This window comes from Fulvia fulva, chromosome 2 (assembly GCF_020509005.1).
Source record: "Fulvia fulva chromosome 2, complete sequence".
NCBI classification, from domain to species: Eukaryota; Fungi; Ascomycota; class Dothideomycetes; order Mycosphaerellales; family Mycosphaerellaceae; genus Fulvia; species Fulvia fulva.
In genome coordinates this window covers 6,500,939-6,518,760 of record NC_063013.1, presented here as the reverse complement: position 1 = coordinate 6,518,760, position 17,822 = coordinate 6,500,939, and the positions used below count along the sequence as shown (strand labels likewise).

Below are 17,822 nucleotides of genomic sequence, written 5' to 3'. Positions count from 1 at the left end.
GCTACAAGAAGCATCCTTCACTGCTCACATCCCTCCAGAATCATCAAGCTCCATCTTCATCCCCTACTAAAGTAGTCTCAAAAAGCCTCGGCTAGCTCCGAACGCAACCGCAACCCCCGAATCCCTCCTCCCCTTAGCTGGCGTGGCTGGCAAACCAACCCCCGAATCCCTCCTCTCCCGTCCACCCTCCGTCGAACAGACACTCTCCTCACTCGCCCGCCTCTGCGCCTTCCACGGTGTTGCACAAGCCCGCTCGACGAAATTCGAATAAGCGTCCTTGACGAGGGGAGCGCTGATATGCAGGTCCTGGGTGCTGAGCTGTGCGAGAGCGTCGTCGCGGAGGGTGTAGAGGTGCTTTAGTTGGTCGCTGGTGAAGTCGTCGAGCATGTCGCAGGCTTCGGTGGCGGTTTCGAATTCCAGTTCGTGGATTTGGGAGAGGAGGGTGCAGAGGAGAGTGCAGGGGGTTGTGCAGCATGGTGGGTTTGAAGAGGTGGAGGAGAGGGGGGTTATGGTGGTGGTGGTGGTGGAAGACATGCTGTTGGATGTAATTAAGCGTAGCGACCGAGCGCTAGCCACACCGGAGTACGAGCTTGCGAGTACGTAGGTGAGGCGTCAGCGAGGGAGTGAAGCTCTATACCAGCCCTCAACTAGCCTTGGCGCCCGCTCTGATTGGTCAACTTTCAAGTTTTAGGGTCATGTGACCTACCGCACTGTGCCTGTTGGCGAAGTCGCAAACATATACTCGTCGCTAACGCCTATGTCGTCGTATAATAAGCACTGTACGTCGGGTAGCGGTAGCGTGGATCGGGTAGCGGTAGCGTGGATCGCACGCTACTTTGCGGTCTAGAAGGGTTGGTAGAGAGCTCCACTCCGCTACGCTTACCTTTGGAGGTTCACAACCGCCAACAGCACATTTTTGTCTTTTGGGTTGGGTGTTGACGACTGTGGTCGATGGTTGATGGTTGACGGTCGATGGTTGATGGTTGATGGTCGATGGTTGAGGTTGGTCTTTATGGGTTGTCACTTTTTGGTCTTGATGTTGATGGGACAGCTGAGAAATTCTGCGGCATGTTGCGGCTTTTTATCAAGGATTGTCCTCATATTATGGATGACTAAATTGTCCTCAGTCGATGTTTGTGAAGCTCGTCGTACCGCTTTCGGGAGGTAGCACTGAATTAGGGAGGTTGTCATTGGGAGGCTGTTTCACCTGCCAGGAAAGTCTAATTTTGAACCTTCCGCGAGTGCGTCGCAATAGAAGGTAAGTATTCGCTGTCCTTTAAACCTTTCGAAGAAAAATGTGCTGTTGGCGGTTGTGAACCTCCAAAGGTAAGCGTAGCGGAGTGGAGCTCTCTACCAACCCTTCTAGACCGCAAAGTAGCGTGCGATCCACGCTACCGCTACCCGATCCACGCTACCGCTACCCGACGTACAGTGCTTATTATACGACGACATAGGCGTTAGCGACGAGTATATGTTTGCGACTTCGCCAACAGGCACAGTGCGGTAGGTCACATGACCCTAAAACTTGAAAGTTGACCAATCAGAGCGGGCGCCAAGGCTAGTTGAGGGCTGGTATAGAGCTTCACTCCCTCGCTGACGCCTCACCTACGTACTCGCAAGCTCGTACTCCGGTGTGGCTAGCGCTCGGTCGCTACGCTTAATGATGTGGCATCAGGGGCGAGGCCTAAGCATGACCAATTAGTTATTAGACCTACAACTTTAGCATCTGAATAATTCACTGTCGATCCCGTGAGCGACCAAGAGCCGCGCAAGATAAGCGGAAGACCACAACCAAAGCATGCGATAATACGGTAGTCGTCGGCTTGCTGGAGGTTAACAGTGGTCGGAATTATTGTAAACCATTCGGCACTCAGCGTACTCCGGACCATATATCCGCGCAGGAGCAATCTCTTCGACTGGAAGGTGACTTTTGTCTTGCTGCCATCATCTACCAGAGTGGCCTGCTCCAAGATTTGGTGCTTGGCAGGTCCATCTGTAAGAGTCTTCCAGTCGGGCACCCAGCTAGGGAGATTCAAGAGTGGTCGGGTCCCAAAGCCAGCATTCAGTCCGAGAAGTGCACCAATGAAGCGACGACTGGTGGCGATGTAGATAGCTAGATCCGTGTACACTTCTTCTGTGCTCTTACTATAGTCGATCCTGAGGTCTGACGGCCGTAGCGTGGACATGCCAAGTAGCGCATAGACTCTGTCTCGTTCATCGCTACAGTGACTCCAGGCTGACCCTTTCACTAGGTCCAGTATGTCCCGCTTCGGAGCCTCGCTACCAGTGACGCGATGGCTGTCACCGGTAGTACCTGGGGGGGCGATCCACCGGCGGCCCCCACTCTAGCCCGAGCAGTGCGGAGGTAGCGCCTGCGTCCAGTCCGAGCTGCTTCAGCCTCGTTGACAGGAGATCGTCCTCGCCTACCAAGAACAATGCGGCACCGAAGCTAGCCCAGCCATGTGGATGCCATCTGTGTGCTCCGCACCAGACTGCCACATATCGAGCTGCCCATACCTCCTGCTTGATCCAGATTCTGGTTGACCATTGCCGTGAATAGACATCCACAAGTCCATAGAGTGTGCCGTCATGGTGAAGCGCGTCTACGTCTCCCCGTGACAGAGGCGACGATCCTTTGATGGCTTTTGCTTCGTTCTCGCGGAAGTATTCGACTGCTTTCGGCGTATACCTGCCTGCTTTGCCAAGCCAAACTATGACTTGGTCAGCTGTGCTGTAGAATGTTCTCATGGCAGCAACCTGGCGCGACTTTTCGTCGCTATCATTCTGATTGATACACAAAGCATCGATCCAGATGTAAGCACAGTCACCGCTCGCAACGGTCGTTCGACATTCATATAAGAAGTCCGCAAGGTTCTCCTTGACATCGACCCTATGGCCGTTCAGTGCTACATTGTCGCAGTATCGACCAGTGCCCCAAGTGTACGAGAGTGCAGTGAAGCGGATCACTTCTCCTGTAAGTTGTACTGTGGTCTTGCCGTGGTCAGAGATGCCCACTACCATCAGCTGACCTTCCAATCTGGAGCTTCTTGGTCCTGGTATCAGACGCAAGACACGGGTCTGTCCCTGTTCGAGCGGCAACGAGTTGTATAGTGCATCGTTGTCTATGAGCTTGGGCGCGGCGTCAATCTGTGTGGTCGCCATGGATCGGCTCTAACCGCGTCTTCGTGCGTTGAAGTCACAAGTGCTCTTAGCTCCCGCTTCGTGAACACCGACTGTCTTGCAACTATCCTCGCACTCGCTGAGATGTTCGGGCCCCGCCTCTAGTGAATGCGGTTCCAACAACGAAGACGCTGTACTTTACAGACGCCTCGCTGCCGCCCGGTGCGAAGCTACGAGCTTCACTAGTAGGCCCGTGTTGCCCAATCGAGTGATCCAGGTCCTCCAAGAAGGCGCGCCTGAGAAAAGAGGCAGCGTGCAAGGGCAAGTGACAAAGTTGACTGCCGCCGAGTGCTTCGATGCCGAATTGAAGTATGATACCCGGCTTCGACTCAACGGCGAGTGACTCGATAGCGACGTCCGGAGCGCTCTCGTCGAGGGTATGGCGCGTCGCGATGCGGTCAATCCACGCACATGCATCTATTCGCCAGTTTGCTGAAAGGGAAGTCGACACTCAGCAACACACTTTGTCACCGAGCCTTGGTGTCTCGTAAGCCTGCGGCTGAGTAGAACATGATCTCAGACTGCATCAATCGTGTCTGTACCCCACCCATTGCGAACCGTCCTCCCACGCGATGTGGCGAGATCGCCACCTGAGTGTCGCGAAGGCTGCACAAGGGTGGCTACAACAACAACATGATTGAATGTGTATAGTGCTACGAACAAGTGTGTACGATTGCAAATAACAGATCTCCGCAACGAATGTGCCATGCTGAGCGCTCGCGATCGCTCATGGGTATCTCCTAACATCGTGGCCTCCAACAATCGTAGTCCTCCTAGTGTCTGCCAACAACAGTCATGCCTGGCGGCTTGCAATATAGAAATGCTTCGATAGTCATCCACATGCACCGTACCAATGTCCAGAGCGGCGTACAGTAAGTGCAAGATAGCTCAAGGTGAAGATCCGAATAAGGGTGTCGTCAATCGTAAGCCCTGCCAAACGCGCTTGCAACGTCACTTCTTCGATTCGACCAACTTCCGAGCAATCTGTTGAGCCGTGTTGGAGTCATACGATTGGCATTTGAGCGTATTGTCGAACTGCGATAAATCCGGCCAGAACGTTCCCCTTGCATCGCCACACTGTATCAAGATGAGTGAGCCCGCGCATGAACTCTCCTCAAGACCGTCTCGAGTCGCCTCGGCAAAGTCGACTTGGTTTGCAAGAGCTTCGTGTTTGCCTGCATCGGGCTCGCAAATGACCACAATCACGGCATCAGCCTGGCTTAAGAAGGCATCGTGTGTCTCCGTGAAACCGATATTTGGAACGTATGGCACGTGCCGAACACGTTTATGATGTCGGCTAAGTGCACGGCCCAAGGGTTCGAATGGATCTGCGCTTCCATTGGTCTTATTGGTCGCCTTAGCCGACCCTGCTGGGGCGATGACAGGAGTGAACAGTACGATGGTGCTGGAGTTGCCAAGGCTGGCCAGTCCCTCTGCTGTTGAGCGAACCATTCTGCAATCGTGAGGTGGTATCGATGGTTGTTGTTGAGTGCCCGAGACAGTCCTGAGATTCGTGGTATCGAGGGCAGGACTAGTCAATCCTGATATCCAGTGATGGAGATCCCACGAGCGATGGTTGGTGTGAGGAGTAACGTAACGATCTCTCATGCCCGAGTGCACTTCTTTGAGCTCAGCAACGCAGATGGACATGATGGAGGCTTCCTCTTGTTATATGCAGTCCAGTGAGGAGTGGGAGCTTCGATTGCTGCGTGGGCATTGACGATGATGATGTCCTCAGGTCATGAGCCGGTAGTATGCGTCAAAGCTCGTGTGACATCGGAGAGGTGAAGTGAACTCTTTTTGGCCTGCCGCAGGACTGAGAGACGGGATGTGTACGGCGAGTAGGAAGTACGAGGGTTGTCGCCGCGCCAGAGACCAGTGAGATCTGCACACCGGAGCAAGAGCTGACCAGATCCCATGTGTGGTGGATGCCTCCCCAATAGCCGCAGTAGTCAGCCGGAGTCCGCGTTGCGCCAGATGTTGTAGAGTGGCACAGTGGTGCCCTTGGTGTGGATGGAGCTCGAGGGTCGCTAAACAATAAAATGATGGAATATGGTTGGTTGTACAGCATTTTAGTCGTACAATTATATTATTGGAGCGGAGCGGACCGGAGCGGAGCGGACACGACAGGTGACAGATAGCGGGTTGTGATGCGTAGAACTAGCAAGCATGTGCATGAAGAAGCGAGGACAGGAGATGTGGTTCTTGCCTGTGTGTCGTGCAGTGGCCATGGTAGGATTCCGGAACGGATGCCGAATGCGGCGCATGCAAGCCCATGCAGGCAGCCTCATGGCATGGCGATGGAGCAATCGTCTGGCTCGAGCAAGCGCAAGTCCCGTCCGGCAGTTGTGTGTCTGCGCGTTGGCGAGCGCAAGCCGCAAGGCCACGGCCGGCCGTTCGGCGGGTGGTGGTCAGGCTGCTGTCAGTCGAAATGGCGCGTAGGTCGAAGCGATGCGACCGGCTGCTGTGCGACTGTGATGAACGCGCAGAGGCGCCGCATCACGGACCATTGTAGCTGTTCACAATCGTTGGCCAGTCACAATCGCTGGCGGTGACACAGCGTCATTGTCGAGCTCTGGAGAACGACTCTTTGTTTCGCCGAACTGCGCGAGCGTTGACAGCGGGGAGTGACCGGCCACCCGACATGGTCCGCCGACGCCCCTGGACGACATGGGCTCCCGAATCGGCCGGACGTGTTGCTGCTTAGCCTGCGTGTAGACAGCGTGTCGAATGTGGAAGTGCATGTAGTAGGTAGTGAGGTCCATTGCATTGCTCCAAGCTCTCTCCCACTCTAACACTTAGCAACGCCTATGCCGTCACACCATCTTGTGACAGCTTTGCAAATTCGCAAATGACTACCATAGGCCATTTCCACTGCACGCTGCACGTCAGTCCCAGCGAGTCTCCACCATCGATCCTGCGATGCTATGGGGCCCAGGAGTCTCACTGAAGCCGCCGTAATCGCCACGGGGGTACAGAACAGCAGATTCGGCAGGACAACACGCGGTAACGACTACGAGGACTGGCCGCCCGTAGCCCAATGGCGATGTAACTTGGTCGGTCTCTATGCCACCCATCGTCGCGTGCCTGCAGCTGACACTGAATGCACTGGCAGACGGCCTTGAGTCAGGTGCACAACCTCTACTTCATCGCATATTCCGCGCAGATCTACGCGTATATCCCGCGTTTTCCATCTCAGAGGCTACCGCAGAAGCCTGCTCTCATAGTCACATCGCAGCCATCGAGTCCCGATCTGCTTGGGACCTTGGACCAACGCCACCCACACGCAATCAACAACTTGGTCGTACAGCATCTCGGGAGCGAAGAGGTCGTGGCTGCAGTCCGGGACGATGGCGATGTTGATGCTTTCCTCGTGCGACATGTTGTTCAAGCGATCGAGAGACGAGCTGCAGCGGACAGCAGTATCGGGCTCGATGCTGATGATGTAAGGCCCATCTTTCAAAGTAACGTCGGTAAGAGTGCTTGGGGGTTGGCAATTCACTCGCAGGCACGGATCATTGCCGTCTCCGCGAACACGCATAGTATCACCATATTCAAGTTCGGTCTCGTCAATGAAGATGGCCCGCAAGCGGGTGAGAACACTGCGGACGACACGGATGCTGCCCAAGACCGAGGTATGGATGTCACCCACCAAGTGCTCAATGGCACGTCGAACATCCCATACATCTCGTTCTGTAACACAGGCGACGACCCTAACGGCCAGTGGCTACTGACAACCGACATCAGCGGCTACTGCCGTACCATTGATCTGCATCAGATGCAAACATCCCAAACCTTCCGCTTCGGCAGACCCACTAGCTACCTTGCATCAGCTTCTCATGATCGTCACAACTCGGGTTGGCTGATCATGTTTTTGGACAAAAGATCTTTCGTTGCGGCAGACGATGCCGAGACTGCCCTTGGCCTAGCAGATGGAGAGTCCTTGCCCGGCATCAAAGAGAACCTGAATCTCTGGGACATCGGCGATACAGTGGCAAACGTTTCGAATGTATCCAACAAATTCTCAGTCTTGAGGACACGAAGAGCGCGCGACTCTGCAAGGCCTTCGAGCAGCGCCCCAGATAGTCCAGAAGGCGGCGTGCCCCTCGACGACTCATCACAGATCGAAGATGAGGAAGTTCCCGATGCAGCAGTGGAACAAGACCTCGAAGACAGCCTCATGTCCGAAGACGCCTGGGATGGCGACGAAGATTCCGACTCCGGCGAATCCGCCTACTACGCCGACCTAGACATCGACGACGAAGGCACAGAAGACACAGCCTCATTCAGCACAGTCTACGGCGGCAAGCGAATCTACGGCAACGAGCCTCGAGCCTTCCAACCCCACAACAACCTCTGCGGCGACTGCCCTTGTCCCATCCTCCACACCTCCGTGCGCAACATCTACCTCCTCCAACCATCAAGCCACCGCCAAGCAGAAAGCCCCTTCACATCCCCCACGATAGGCTTCACCAACGCTCTCCACCAACTCGTGCCCAGCGAGTGGGCGTACCTCAACGTCTTCGAGCGTCTGAACATGCACGCCTACATCCCAGCTCTCGGGATCGTCGTCCTAGCCTCGCAGAAGGGCCGCGCGCTGGTACTGGCTTTGACGAAGTTGTCGAGGAAAGCACACTACCCGCCGGAAATGCAGAATCCAGATGATCCTGCGAGGAAGAAGACGAAGTATGCCATGCGACTTGAGCATATACTACCGTTTGCGGACCAGGAGAAAGCGGGAGCTCGTCCCTTTGCGCCGTTGGCGGGTATTGCTGCTGGACCGATGCAGGGCACGGAGCACTTGACGATGGAGATGAAGCGGTGGCGTTTGATGATGATGTATACGGATCATTCGATTCTGAGCTATGAGATCAGTCGACCGAGGGATCCGCAGGCGAACGATGTTGAGAGCGTGGTAGTGTAATGATGTCGTTTGGTATATCGTTTGGAGGTCTTCTTGGAATAGAGCCATCTTCAGGCGCGCTCCTGTATTACAAGATCCATTATATGGCCATAGCTCTGGCCTTTTGCCCTTCCTTCCTCATCATCAACCCATATCTGCACACACACACACTGTACAATCCATATCCATATTCCACTAACCCAAAACGCCATCGCTAATTCCCTTCTTCTCCAAACGTGCTTCCCGCTCTCCTAAACCTCACCAACCACCTCCTTCACCCGCTCCGCAACCTGCGTAACAGCCTCCTGCACCGCCCCCGCCGTCGCCGTAGTCGCAGACCCATTAATCGCAGCATGATACCACCCCGTCGCCGCATCCAACACCCCCGTCGCGCTCCCCATCAACTTATCAGCCGCCTGCCTGCTACTCGTCACCAGCGCCGCGTCGCCGGACATGTAATAGTACGCGCGCAGCGTCAGGAATTTAACGTGGCCCGGGAGGTAGACGATTGTGGCGATTAGGAACATCGAGAGGGTTAGGAAGAGGATGGAGTCTGTGGTGTAGTGTTAGGAGGAGTTTTGTGAGAGGTGGTGGGTGGACGGGGAAGGGAGAGAAGGGGGAGGGGACGTACTGAAGACGAATTTCTCAGTGGGCGTCAACATGTAAAGCGAGAACGTCACTTCGTATTGGTAATTCTTCTTCTGGAGCCATTTTACGAGGGGGGTGGGTTGGACCATGAGGAAGGCGGCGATTAGGGCGAGGAGGGAGACGCCCGCTGCGTATTGGGTCGTGGAGTCGGAGAAGTCGACCATTGTGGCTGATGGTCGTCACTGTAAGAGGTTGTAGAGGTGCTTGTTGGTTGGTGCGCTCAGAGGCTCGGTAGCCTCGCAATGGTGTGAAGAGACGCAGTTGGTGGTGATTGTGTTTGGGAGGAAACAGATTCGCGAGTTCGCGAGTGTTGGGTTGATGTCGGCAGTTGCTGGACCCTTGCGGCTGGGATCAGGGAGGGAGGATAGTGTTGTCGCGAGGCGATTGTCGCGTGCAAATAACGCCGGAAGTGAGTCGGTTCACGAGTAATGCTATTATAGCAGGCTTTGCTGCAGGTCTTACGTAAGGAACAGTTTTCTCACGAGAGGTTCGTCCCTTCCGAGGGCGATATGATCGTTGCTCGGGCGTCGGCCGCGAGACGCGGATGTTGACTAAGCGATAACGAAAGTGTAACGCTTCAAACTCAATTACCGACCATCGTCAATGCTTCACGTTGGAAGGATTGCATATAGCAGTAGGTCGACAGCATGGTCTGCCTGTGCACGCACCGAGTCGGAGACTTAGCTCGTACGCGTACGCGAATATGAGGCTCCGAATCACAAGCAGAACGATGGGAACCTGAGATGGTGTGATGCGTGTATTCTCATGAAGCTACATCTTCCTCGATGCATTACTGCTGTCACAGATCTATCTTTCTACCTCGCCATCTACGAACTGCGCTCAGCGCCAGTGCTCTTAGCCTGTGTACCAGTCGCGTTGAACTTCGCATTAGGATAGTCCGCCACGGTAAAGTTCGTGGTCAGCAGATCTGGATTACCGGGCACGATATACCTCTTCGTCTTCGGCAGAGTATCGATGAAGCTCTGTGGCACATTCAACGTATCTTTGACAACCTGGCCGGGCGTCAAGCCAAGCCACTGGGCGGCGCTGATATCGATGTATCGTGGTGCCTGCAGAACTTCCAGGTATACCAAGGTCTCGTTACCGGTGTTCTCGATGTAATGCGAGTCAGCGACTGGAATGTAACCGACATCGCCAGCGGTAAAGTCGAAAGTGCGTGAGGCTTGTGGTCCTTGGAACACTGTCACTCGACCCTGACCTTGGATGAGGAAGTTCCACTCGTTGGACGTCAAGTGCCAATGGATCTCACGCATAGCGCCGGGCTCGACAGTGAAGAGAGCCGCGGAGAAGTTGTTTGCTATTGGGAAGGTGGTTGGGTCAACGATTTTGACGCTGCCACCTGGCACGGTGTAAGGTGCTTGAGCTGATAAGTGGTAGCTGTAAGACTCGTTGGCCGGAAGTGCACCAGCTGGACCATCAACTTCCTTGCGGGCCTCCTCGGTTGTGCCCTTGTATGGTGTCCCGTTGAAGATATATCGTTGCTCTGTTGGGATATCCTTAAGAACGCTCACGTCGACCTGGAAGTTCTTTGCCAATACCTCCTTGGGATTGCGGGCAAACAACTCCGAAACAAGGTCTGTAGCGTCCTCACTGAAGTCACCTTGATTGAAGATGAGCAGAAACTCCACACCCTCCTCCGAAGCCTGGATGGAATGAGGCACACCCGCTGGGAAGAACCAAAGATCACCGGCCTGGAGATCATCCAGGAACGTCTCGCCATTCTGGTTGACTGTCGAGATCCGCGTGCTACCACTGAAGATGTACGCCTACTCGTTCGCGGAGTGCCAGTGAAGCTCTCGGTACGCGTTTGGACCTAGATGCATGTTGACACCTGCCATTGCGGTGGCGATAGGCAGCTCGTTCGTGTTCTGTTGCCGTGCCCAGCCGGGGTTGCCGCCACCTGTTCCGGATCTTGCGCTCGAAAGACCCATCGGCCACTTTGCGTTTGCAACGCTGCCCATATCTGTACCTGGTCGAGCAAGCATGTCTGGATTCAGTCGCTGATACTCTTCATTCCTTGGTCCAGAGACGATTCCTCCATTCTTGCCTCGGATCGCCTGAGGATTTAAGTTCTCCGAGAGGTCTAGATATAGTCCGAGGTCTGCATCTTCCTCCTGGCCTGGGGATAAGGTGTATTGCCCAGCATCTTGCTGAGTCGAAGCAGTCTTTGCAGGCACGCCGGGTCCAACATCTTGCGGTGCCTTGCCATCACCTGCATTTCCAAGCAGCCCCGGGCCTCCATACACATTGCCTGATGAGCCGACAGGTCCTACAGGCTGGAATGGGATGGCCGAGTTGTCGATCTCTGAGCCACGAGATGCAATTGCTTGACGCTTACCCAGGTATTCCGTCTCTTTCCTGTAGGGTGCGGCCCATGCTGAGGTGACAAGACCTGACACTGCGAGTGCGCCAGAGAGCTTCATTGTGGAAGATACGCCAGATCAACGTTGGGCGGGAGGATGAAGACGCGTGAAGCTTACCTGTGGGAGAATCTACCTTATGTCCAAGAAGCATTCTGTCTCGCGTCCCTCGTGGCTCGGCATGACTTGTTCTGATCGTCATGGGTCCATACTATAGACTTGCCACGGGTTCGACTGTCGCCATCTTTGCTCCTGTTGGCTCTCTTGGCGACATACTCTGGCTAGCAATATTGAGACTGATGATCAGCGTATGTTTCGAGACGAGTGACGATTAACGGAAAGGTCAGGTTGACGAAAGCCGCGTCATCACCACCGTCAACCTCGTCAAATACATATATGAGGACCCGGATAGTGCGGGTGAAGCTGGGACTATCGAGATGGTAACCGCGGACCAGAAAATTTGCTACGGCAGTTGTGCTTGATGAAGTGGAAAGGGTTTGAGATGATCTGAAGTCTGAACGGAATTTGGTCCGGCTGCTTGCCGAACCTGCCGAGGGCTTGGTGCCACTTCATCTTCCAATGCAGTATGCGTGCCCTGTCCTGCGATGCATATGTCATGTCGATGAGACATGGCTTCTCTACTCTATACCATTGCGTATGCCGCCTAGTGCTCGCCAACGACGAGCGAGGTTGGGTCCTCTGGCTTGTAGTCCTTGCAAGCCTCAGCCGCCTCACGCACTGGCCCATTGAGCAGCTGCTTCGCCACGATGAGTTGCTTCTGCAATTGCTTGCGAAGCTCTTCCTCCTTGGACTTCTCCTTCGGGTCCTTGACGATGGTGTCGTTGCACATCAGGTTGAACTTCTTGTGGATGTTCTCGAACATCTCAGTGGCGACCTCTTCGATGCGATGAAGGCTGGCACCGAAGCGAATGCTGAATTCCTTCTCGATGCCGTTGCGGACTGATGTCCAGACGCCGCCCACTCGAGCGACTTTCTTCTCGAATATTGCACTGCGTTTGTCGGGACCGCCTCTACCTTTGATCTGGCAGACCTCCGCGTAGATGGGGCGCATGGCTTCCGCAATGTGCGAGTTGGAAGATGCAACCATTGCGTCTTGCTGGATATTGCTATCACTTGTCAGCTTGATGCGTATAGATCAGGGCCACCGACTTACCCAATGTCACTTCGCATCTCTTTGAAGAAGTCGTTCATGAACTTGACGATGGTCTTCCTCTCGTGCACGAAGCTGTCCAGGAAAGTCTCAACCCCCATCACCTTCAGCTGCTGATCTTCTATTCAATGATTAGTCTCATTTCAAGTAAACCGGAGAGAATCGTCTTACCCCGAATCTTGGCCTTGGTGGCGTCGAGCAGACTCTGGATGCCGCGTACCAGCTCCTGATAGATCGGCTTGATGGTCTTCAGAACGTTCGCAAAGTAGTCTTCCATGTTGTCCCTCGGCTCCGCGATCTGTAACAGATCGCGGTTCCAGTTCGACTCTGGGCGACGCTTGGTGCCCTTCTGGTAACCTTCGCCCTTCATGATGGACAATTGACGTGAAGTCTGAGCTGCCCAGTCACGGCACAGCACCCTAGCCTCTGATACCCAGTGAGACTCATCATCCATCATGGGATCGAGGATGAGGAGCTTGATCGCCTCGTTGAGTCAGTCCAAGGTAACGCTAAGCATGTCACCGAGCTTCTTCTTGGGCTGGAGGATGACGGCCTCAATCTCAGCTTTGCGTGCGAGGTGCGTCTTGGAGCAGTAGAGGTCGAAGAAGCTGACCAGATTTGGGATCTGCGTGTTTGCTAGATGCAAAGCCTCATTCAGTTTGGCCTCGGCGGGGAGAGCATAGAGCCGCCTCCGAATACCAGGAACGCCCGTCTGCTCGACTGTCAGTACGGGACGCTCGTCGGTGGCATAGCCGGCCTGATGAGTCTTGTATGCCTCGTTGCCGATGACGAAGGCCGACAGTGGCTTGGGGTCGCGGGTCAGATCTCGGTACTGCGCCTGTACAGCTTTCAACACCGCGTTGTTGCGCATGATCACACGGCAAGAGTCGAACTCTGCTGTCTTGATCTTCACCATTCTGCCAACTTCGCGAATCTCGTCGTCGAGATCGAAGACTTCGTCTCGAGTAGCCGACCGCTTCTTTTGGCTCAGCTTCTGACGATGCTCACGCAGTCTCTTGATCTCGACCTTGAGAGCCAGCTCGCGCGCTTTCTCTTCTGCACTGCCACAGACGTCGGTCTCTGGATCGATGCTGTCGCCATAGGTCAGAGCCAGAAGAGTACCGCCGGAGCCGCGATGGTAAAATCCTTGCTTCAAGCTCTCCCGAAGAGACTTGTCGTCTTTCGCACGGTTGATGGGTGCCACGGTGATCTTGTGGGTACACTCGCGATGGTGAAGGATCGCGTTGTTCGCTCGAGTGCTGTTGGAGTCCGATAGACCGGGAGCATCGACGAGGACGATCCCCTGGTTGAGGAGCTTGTTCTCGAACCCGAAATCAACGACGCTGACCAGTGGCCATGGCGAGACCTGGCCCTTGCCCTCCTCCCAGATCAGCTGGTAGGTAAATGGCTGCAACTTGAGTAGCAGCTCATCAGAAGTGGCAGCGCCGACCAGGATGAATTCTTTGCCATCCAGCCAGTCTGTTGCCACGTCGATCGCCCAGCTAGCAAGATCACCACAGATGATCGAATCATCCTCGGATTCGGCCTGGCGGAGATACTCACGGGCGGAGCCCTCATCTTCGAACTCGATATGGTCGGCGAAAAGTGCCATAAACGCGTCAAGTACTGTGCGTATGTCGTTGTACTCCTCCTCCCCTTCACCTTCGCCGTTGTCTTGGGAGTCCCTGTGGGTGGCGCGGTAGTACTTGGTGAACATTGCAGTGATCAACGCGCATATCTGATCTGGACCGAAGAAGCTGACTCTGGCTGCGAATGGAAAGGCTTGGTTGGGGAACTGCTTCATGAACCGCTGGACGACCCATGTGCAGCTTCCTCCCCCATCACCCTGCAGGATGTCAGCACCTGTTCACAAAGCTTCAAATTCTCAATCTGACCTTTCGTGCGATGGTGCCGATACTAAGGATGGAGTTGATGACAGAACTTTTGCCTGCGGCTTGTCAGCTGGAGTCACAAATTTTGAAGTACATCACATACCTGCTGCCATGTCTCCGGAGACCGCGAACATGGTCTGGCCTGACACGTTGTCCTTGAGACGCTTCTTTGCCTCCTCTAGCAAGTCCTTCGTAACCTTGTTCTCGTATGATGAGGCGGCCAAGACATCGTGCAGGATGTAGACCACACGCCGAGAATGTGTCTTGAGTGTCTCGAAGACCGGCTTGTAGACAACACTGTCAGGAAAGGGCTCGGATTCGTTGCAGTCGTACGGCTCGTAGTAGTCGACGTCTATGTCGGACTCGGCAGACATGATGTCGGTGGAGGTGGAGGTGAGGCTTGCTGTCGGCGGTGGTAGATCGATACAGTGTCGGTCTTGGTCGAGGTACAGGCGATGTTGTTGGTGGTGGTGGTGGAAAGGTGTGCAAAGATGGATGAGGTGGATGTAATGTCTAGAAGAAAGGCACAGCCGCTGCGTAGCAGAGACTGCTTCTTCTAGTGCATCCGAAGAGCTCAGGTGGCCATGTGAGGATGCACAGCTTCAAGTGAAGGCAAAGCCAGTGCGTGCGCGAGAACAATCCCAGAATGCTGGCCAAACTTGCAGCGAAATAGCCATTGATACGGGATACATGTGATCGTAAAGTGAAGTTTCACTATCACCTCCCCTTCTCGGCGTTCGCAAGTGGGTCTGGATCTGTAGGCAGCAGTTAACATTGTCTGCTATTGGCTCAGTAGAGTCGTGTGAGCTTGTGCTTCGTGATTTTTGATCAGTGAATCGACGCATATGCAACTAGGAAGAGCCTGAGGCTCACCCTCCTGCAGGACAGTACCCACCGAGAAGCCTTAGCGCTTGCTCACTTCAGGGGTCGCACGTGAATGCAAGCGTGGTTGGCGAGTCTCAAATTGATGCCAGTAATGAGGAAAGGCCTTGCCGCCTTTCATCGACATAACCCTCTTCTTTCTGCACTTGGGGCATATGATGCTGCTCACCGGCCTTGATCATACCATTCGATTGCCACCTGCTATCAACAGCACCCACCAGCAATACCCGCCTTCTTCGCAACATTCTTATCACTCTTCACCAGCTGCACACCACTACTCTTCCCACCTCCCGCCCCAGGTCCCTTTACACCACTCCTCCGATCATTCAAATCATACTTCCCCGCCTCGATATTCTGATATATCCTCTCTGCCACCTCCAGAAACGCCCTCTCCACATTCTCCCCCGACTTTGCACTCGTCTCAACATACTGCATCACCTTATTCTGCTTACACCACTCCTCCGCTTCCTCTCGTGTTACCTGCCGTCGATTGGGTTCGTCCGAGAGGGTGGAGGATGAAGCGAGGTCGCATTTGTTCCCGACCAAGACTACGACGATGTCGTCTTCTGCTATTTGGCGTAGGTCGTGAAGCCATGATGTTACGGAGGCGAAGGTCTGGCGGCGGGTGATGTCGAAGACTAGTAGAGCGCCGCTAGCACCTCTGAAGTAGCTCCGTGTTATCGACTTGTATGTCTCTTGTCCCGCAGTGTCCCATAAGCTCAGCTTCATGTGCTTCTGTTCCGGCTCGGGGGGCGGTTGGCCTTTCTTGCCTTTTGCATCGTTCGGGCTTTTCGTTGCTGGCGCTGGTTTCGATGGGGCGGCTGCTGGGTTGTTGATGTTGTACTCGAGACTCGCTGGTGGACCGACTGGGACTATTCGCGAACCGAACTCGACGCCGATGGTTACGTCGTGGTGGGAGACGAAGCGACCTTCACAGAGGCGTATCGTCAGCTAACGGGCACGGCATCAGCTTTTGATGCTGAAGGTATGGTATTGGTAAGGGTATCCTACACTTGATTTGCCGCTACCACTGTCACCCAGAGAGCATATCTTCGCGATGAAGTCGTAGGGTTGCGCTGGTTGCGCCATGGCTGCGGTCGGTGTGATTGGTGTCCCGCGAGTCCAAAGGTGTAGTAGGTATCGTTTTCTAGGTGGAGATCGATGACAGGCGGCTGGTGACTATGCCCTTTGTTCTTTGTCCGATGCTGCTCACGCTTTCAAGATCATGCATACATGTAGCAAGCAGTTACGTACAGCACATGCTCCAGCCTCCAGGTGTGGTCAAGCGTCAGGGACTAGATCGGCTATCGCGTGGCCGAGAAACACGTCATGGAATTACTGGGGGTCTCTTCAACATTTAGCCGCCGCCCGCCTGCCAATTTGATGAGAATACGCGCCGGAACAGCATTCACCTCGCCTTGCCGCTTCTACCAGGCACTAAGCCGCTCGAAGTGTGTCTGCACCACCCTTATTAGGGCAATACATGGTCTTAGCCTCAAGCCACAAGACCAATGTCCAGCTGCTACGTAACACCGACAGGCCCACCGCTCACGTTCACTGATGATATTCGGCTCACATAAGAACCAAGGCCACAAGCCAATCGCAAAGTTTGAGTCGACCATGCATCACACGTACGCATGATTCACATGCCAAAGCTAAGCTCCGTTCATTCCTCGACCCTCTTAAAACGTGCCTGTTCCCGTAGTACGAAATCTTCCTACTTCTTCTCTTCTTGTCACACATATCTCCGACAGAAGCACACGACCACCTACAGTAACACCACCAACAAAGACACCACCTACAGAAACACCACCTACAAAGACACCACCTACAGAAACACCACCTACAAAGACACCTTCACGAGTAACACCACCACCATGGCACTCGACAGCGACCCAGCACAGAGCGAAACAATCGCACGCAACGGCACCAACACACCCGACGCAACAGCAAACAAAAAGCCACCCGTCGTCTGCGTATTGTAAGTCTCCTCAGTACAACACTCTTCCCATCCACAACCACTAACACCTCCCTCCCAGCTGCGGCGCCTCCCCGGGCACATCCCCCTCCCACCTCGAAGCCGCCCGCGCCCTCGCCCGCGCCATGCACGAAGCCGGCATCCACCTCGTCTACGGCGGCGGCACCACGGGCGTCATGGGCGAAATAGCCAAAACCCTCGTCTCCCTCTCCGGCCCCGAATCGGTCCACGGCGTGATTCCCCGCGCGCTCCTCGAATTCGAGCGCGACGCCGAGCACAAGGACGCGAACGTCATCGACGAGAAAATCTACGGCCGCACCACCGTGGTCAAAGACATGCACACGCGCAAACAACTGATGGCCAGGGAAGTCATCGAGAGCGGGGTAGGGGGCGGGTTCGTAGCGTTGTCTGGAGGCTACGGGACGATGGAGGAGCTGATGGAGGTAGTGACGTGGAATCAGCTGGGGATTCATGCGAGGGGGGTTGTGATTTATAATGTGGAGGGGTATTATGATGGGTTGTTGAGTTGGGTGCGGAATGCGGTGCAGAGTGGGTTTGTGAGTGAGGGGAACAGAGGGATTATGGTGGAGGCGAGGACGGGGGAGGAGGTGGTGGCGAAGTTGACGGGATATAAGACGGCGGAGGGGAGGTTTAAGTTGAAGTGGGGGGAGAATTAGGACGATGATAAGAGCAAGGTGAGATTGGAGGGAGGCGTGGTTTGAAAATGATACCAAGGGCGTACAAGGTGGAGTGAAGGGATGAACGGTACGATCAAAATGGTCAGGAG

General features: G+C 54.7%; 10 protein-coding genes across 10 annotated transcripts; 2 read left to right on the top strand and 8 right to left on the bottom strand.

The window, feature by feature from the left end:
* Window positions 1-66: 66 nt before the first annotated feature.
* Window positions 67-534, bottom strand: CLAFUR5_03716 (uncharacterized protein; the record flags this gene model as incomplete). Its single annotated transcript, XM_047902864.1, has 1 exon — window positions 67-534. One exon carries the CDS (start codon window positions 532-534, stop codon window positions 67-69), a length of 468 nt encoding a protein of 155 aa, XP_047758742.1.
* Window positions 535-1,123: 589 nt separating this feature from the next.
* Window positions 1,124-2,186, bottom strand: CLAFUR5_03715 (uncharacterized protein; the record flags this gene model as incomplete). Its single annotated transcript, XM_047902863.1, has 2 exons — window positions 1,124-1,207; window positions 1,740-2,186. 2 exons carry the CDS (start codon window positions 2,184-2,186, stop codon window positions 1,124-1,126), a joined length of 531 nt encoding a protein of 176 aa, XP_047757523.1.
* Window positions 2,187-4,131: 1,945 nt separating this feature from the next.
* Window positions 4,132-4,830, bottom strand: CLAFUR5_03714 (uncharacterized protein; the record flags this gene model as incomplete). Its single annotated transcript, XM_047902862.1, has 1 exon — window positions 4,132-4,830. One exon carries the CDS (start codon window positions 4,828-4,830, stop codon window positions 4,132-4,134), a length of 699 nt encoding a protein of 232 aa, XP_047758744.1.
* A 1,277-nt stretch (window positions 4,831-6,107) lies between these two features.
* CLAFUR5_03713 (uncharacterized protein) lies at window positions 6,108-8,104 on the top strand (the record flags this gene model as incomplete). Its single annotated transcript, XM_047902861.1, has 2 exons — window positions 6,108-6,236; window positions 6,296-8,104. The coding sequence occupies 2 exons, from the start codon at window positions 6,108-6,110 to the stop codon at window positions 8,102-8,104; spliced, it is 1,938 nt and encodes a 645-aa protein (XP_047757794.1).
* A 230-nt stretch (window positions 8,105-8,334) lies between these two features.
* Window positions 8,335-8,895, bottom strand: CLAFUR5_03712 (uncharacterized protein; the record flags this gene model as incomplete). Its single annotated transcript, XM_047902860.1, has 2 exons — window positions 8,335-8,636; window positions 8,715-8,895. The coding sequence occupies 2 exons, from the start codon at window positions 8,893-8,895 to the stop codon at window positions 8,335-8,337; spliced, it is 483 nt and encodes a 160-aa protein (XP_047757795.1).
* A 663-nt stretch (window positions 8,896-9,558) lies between these two features.
* Window positions 9,559-11,175, bottom strand: CLAFUR5_03711 (Oxalate decarboxylase OxdC; the record flags this gene model as incomplete). The annotated part of the gene is made up of 2 exons (XM_047902859.1): window positions 9,559-10,498; window positions 10,523-11,175. The coding sequence occupies 2 exons, from the start codon at window positions 11,173-11,175 to the stop codon at window positions 9,559-9,561; spliced, it is 1,593 nt and encodes a 530-aa protein (XP_047758747.1).
* Window positions 11,176-11,776: 601 nt separating this feature from the next.
* On the bottom strand, window positions 11,777-12,740 carry CLAFUR5_03710 (uncharacterized protein; the record flags this gene model as incomplete). The annotated part of the gene is made up of 3 exons (XM_047902858.1): window positions 11,777-12,239; window positions 12,287-12,404; window positions 12,455-12,740. The coding sequence occupies 3 exons, from the start codon at window positions 12,738-12,740 to the stop codon at window positions 11,777-11,779; spliced, it is 867 nt and encodes a 288-aa protein (XP_047758748.1).
* A 36-nt stretch (window positions 12,741-12,776) lies between these two features.
* Window positions 12,777-14,549, bottom strand: CLAFUR5_03709 (uncharacterized protein; the record flags this gene model as incomplete). The annotated part of the gene is made up of 3 exons (XM_047902857.1): window positions 12,777-14,129; window positions 14,179-14,231; window positions 14,279-14,549. 3 exons carry the CDS (start codon window positions 14,547-14,549, stop codon window positions 12,777-12,779), a joined length of 1,677 nt encoding a protein of 558 aa, XP_047757967.1.
* Window positions 14,550-15,261: 712 nt separating this feature from the next.
* Window positions 15,262-16,146, bottom strand: CLAFUR5_03708 (Ras-related protein RABB1b; the record flags this gene model as incomplete). The annotated part of the gene is made up of 2 exons (XM_047902856.1): window positions 15,262-16,008; window positions 16,069-16,146. 2 exons carry the CDS (start codon window positions 16,144-16,146, stop codon window positions 15,262-15,264), a joined length of 825 nt encoding a protein of 274 aa, XP_047757966.1.
* A 788-nt stretch (window positions 16,147-16,934) lies between these two features.
* CLAFUR5_03707 (Bifunctional cytokinin biosynthesis protein) lies at window positions 16,935-17,712 on the top strand (the record flags this gene model as incomplete). Its single annotated transcript, XM_047902855.1, has 2 exons — window positions 16,935-17,038; window positions 17,097-17,712. 2 exons carry the CDS (start codon window positions 16,935-16,937, stop codon window positions 17,710-17,712), a joined length of 720 nt encoding a protein of 239 aa, XP_047757965.1.
* Window positions 17,713-17,822: the final 110 nt, after the last annotated feature.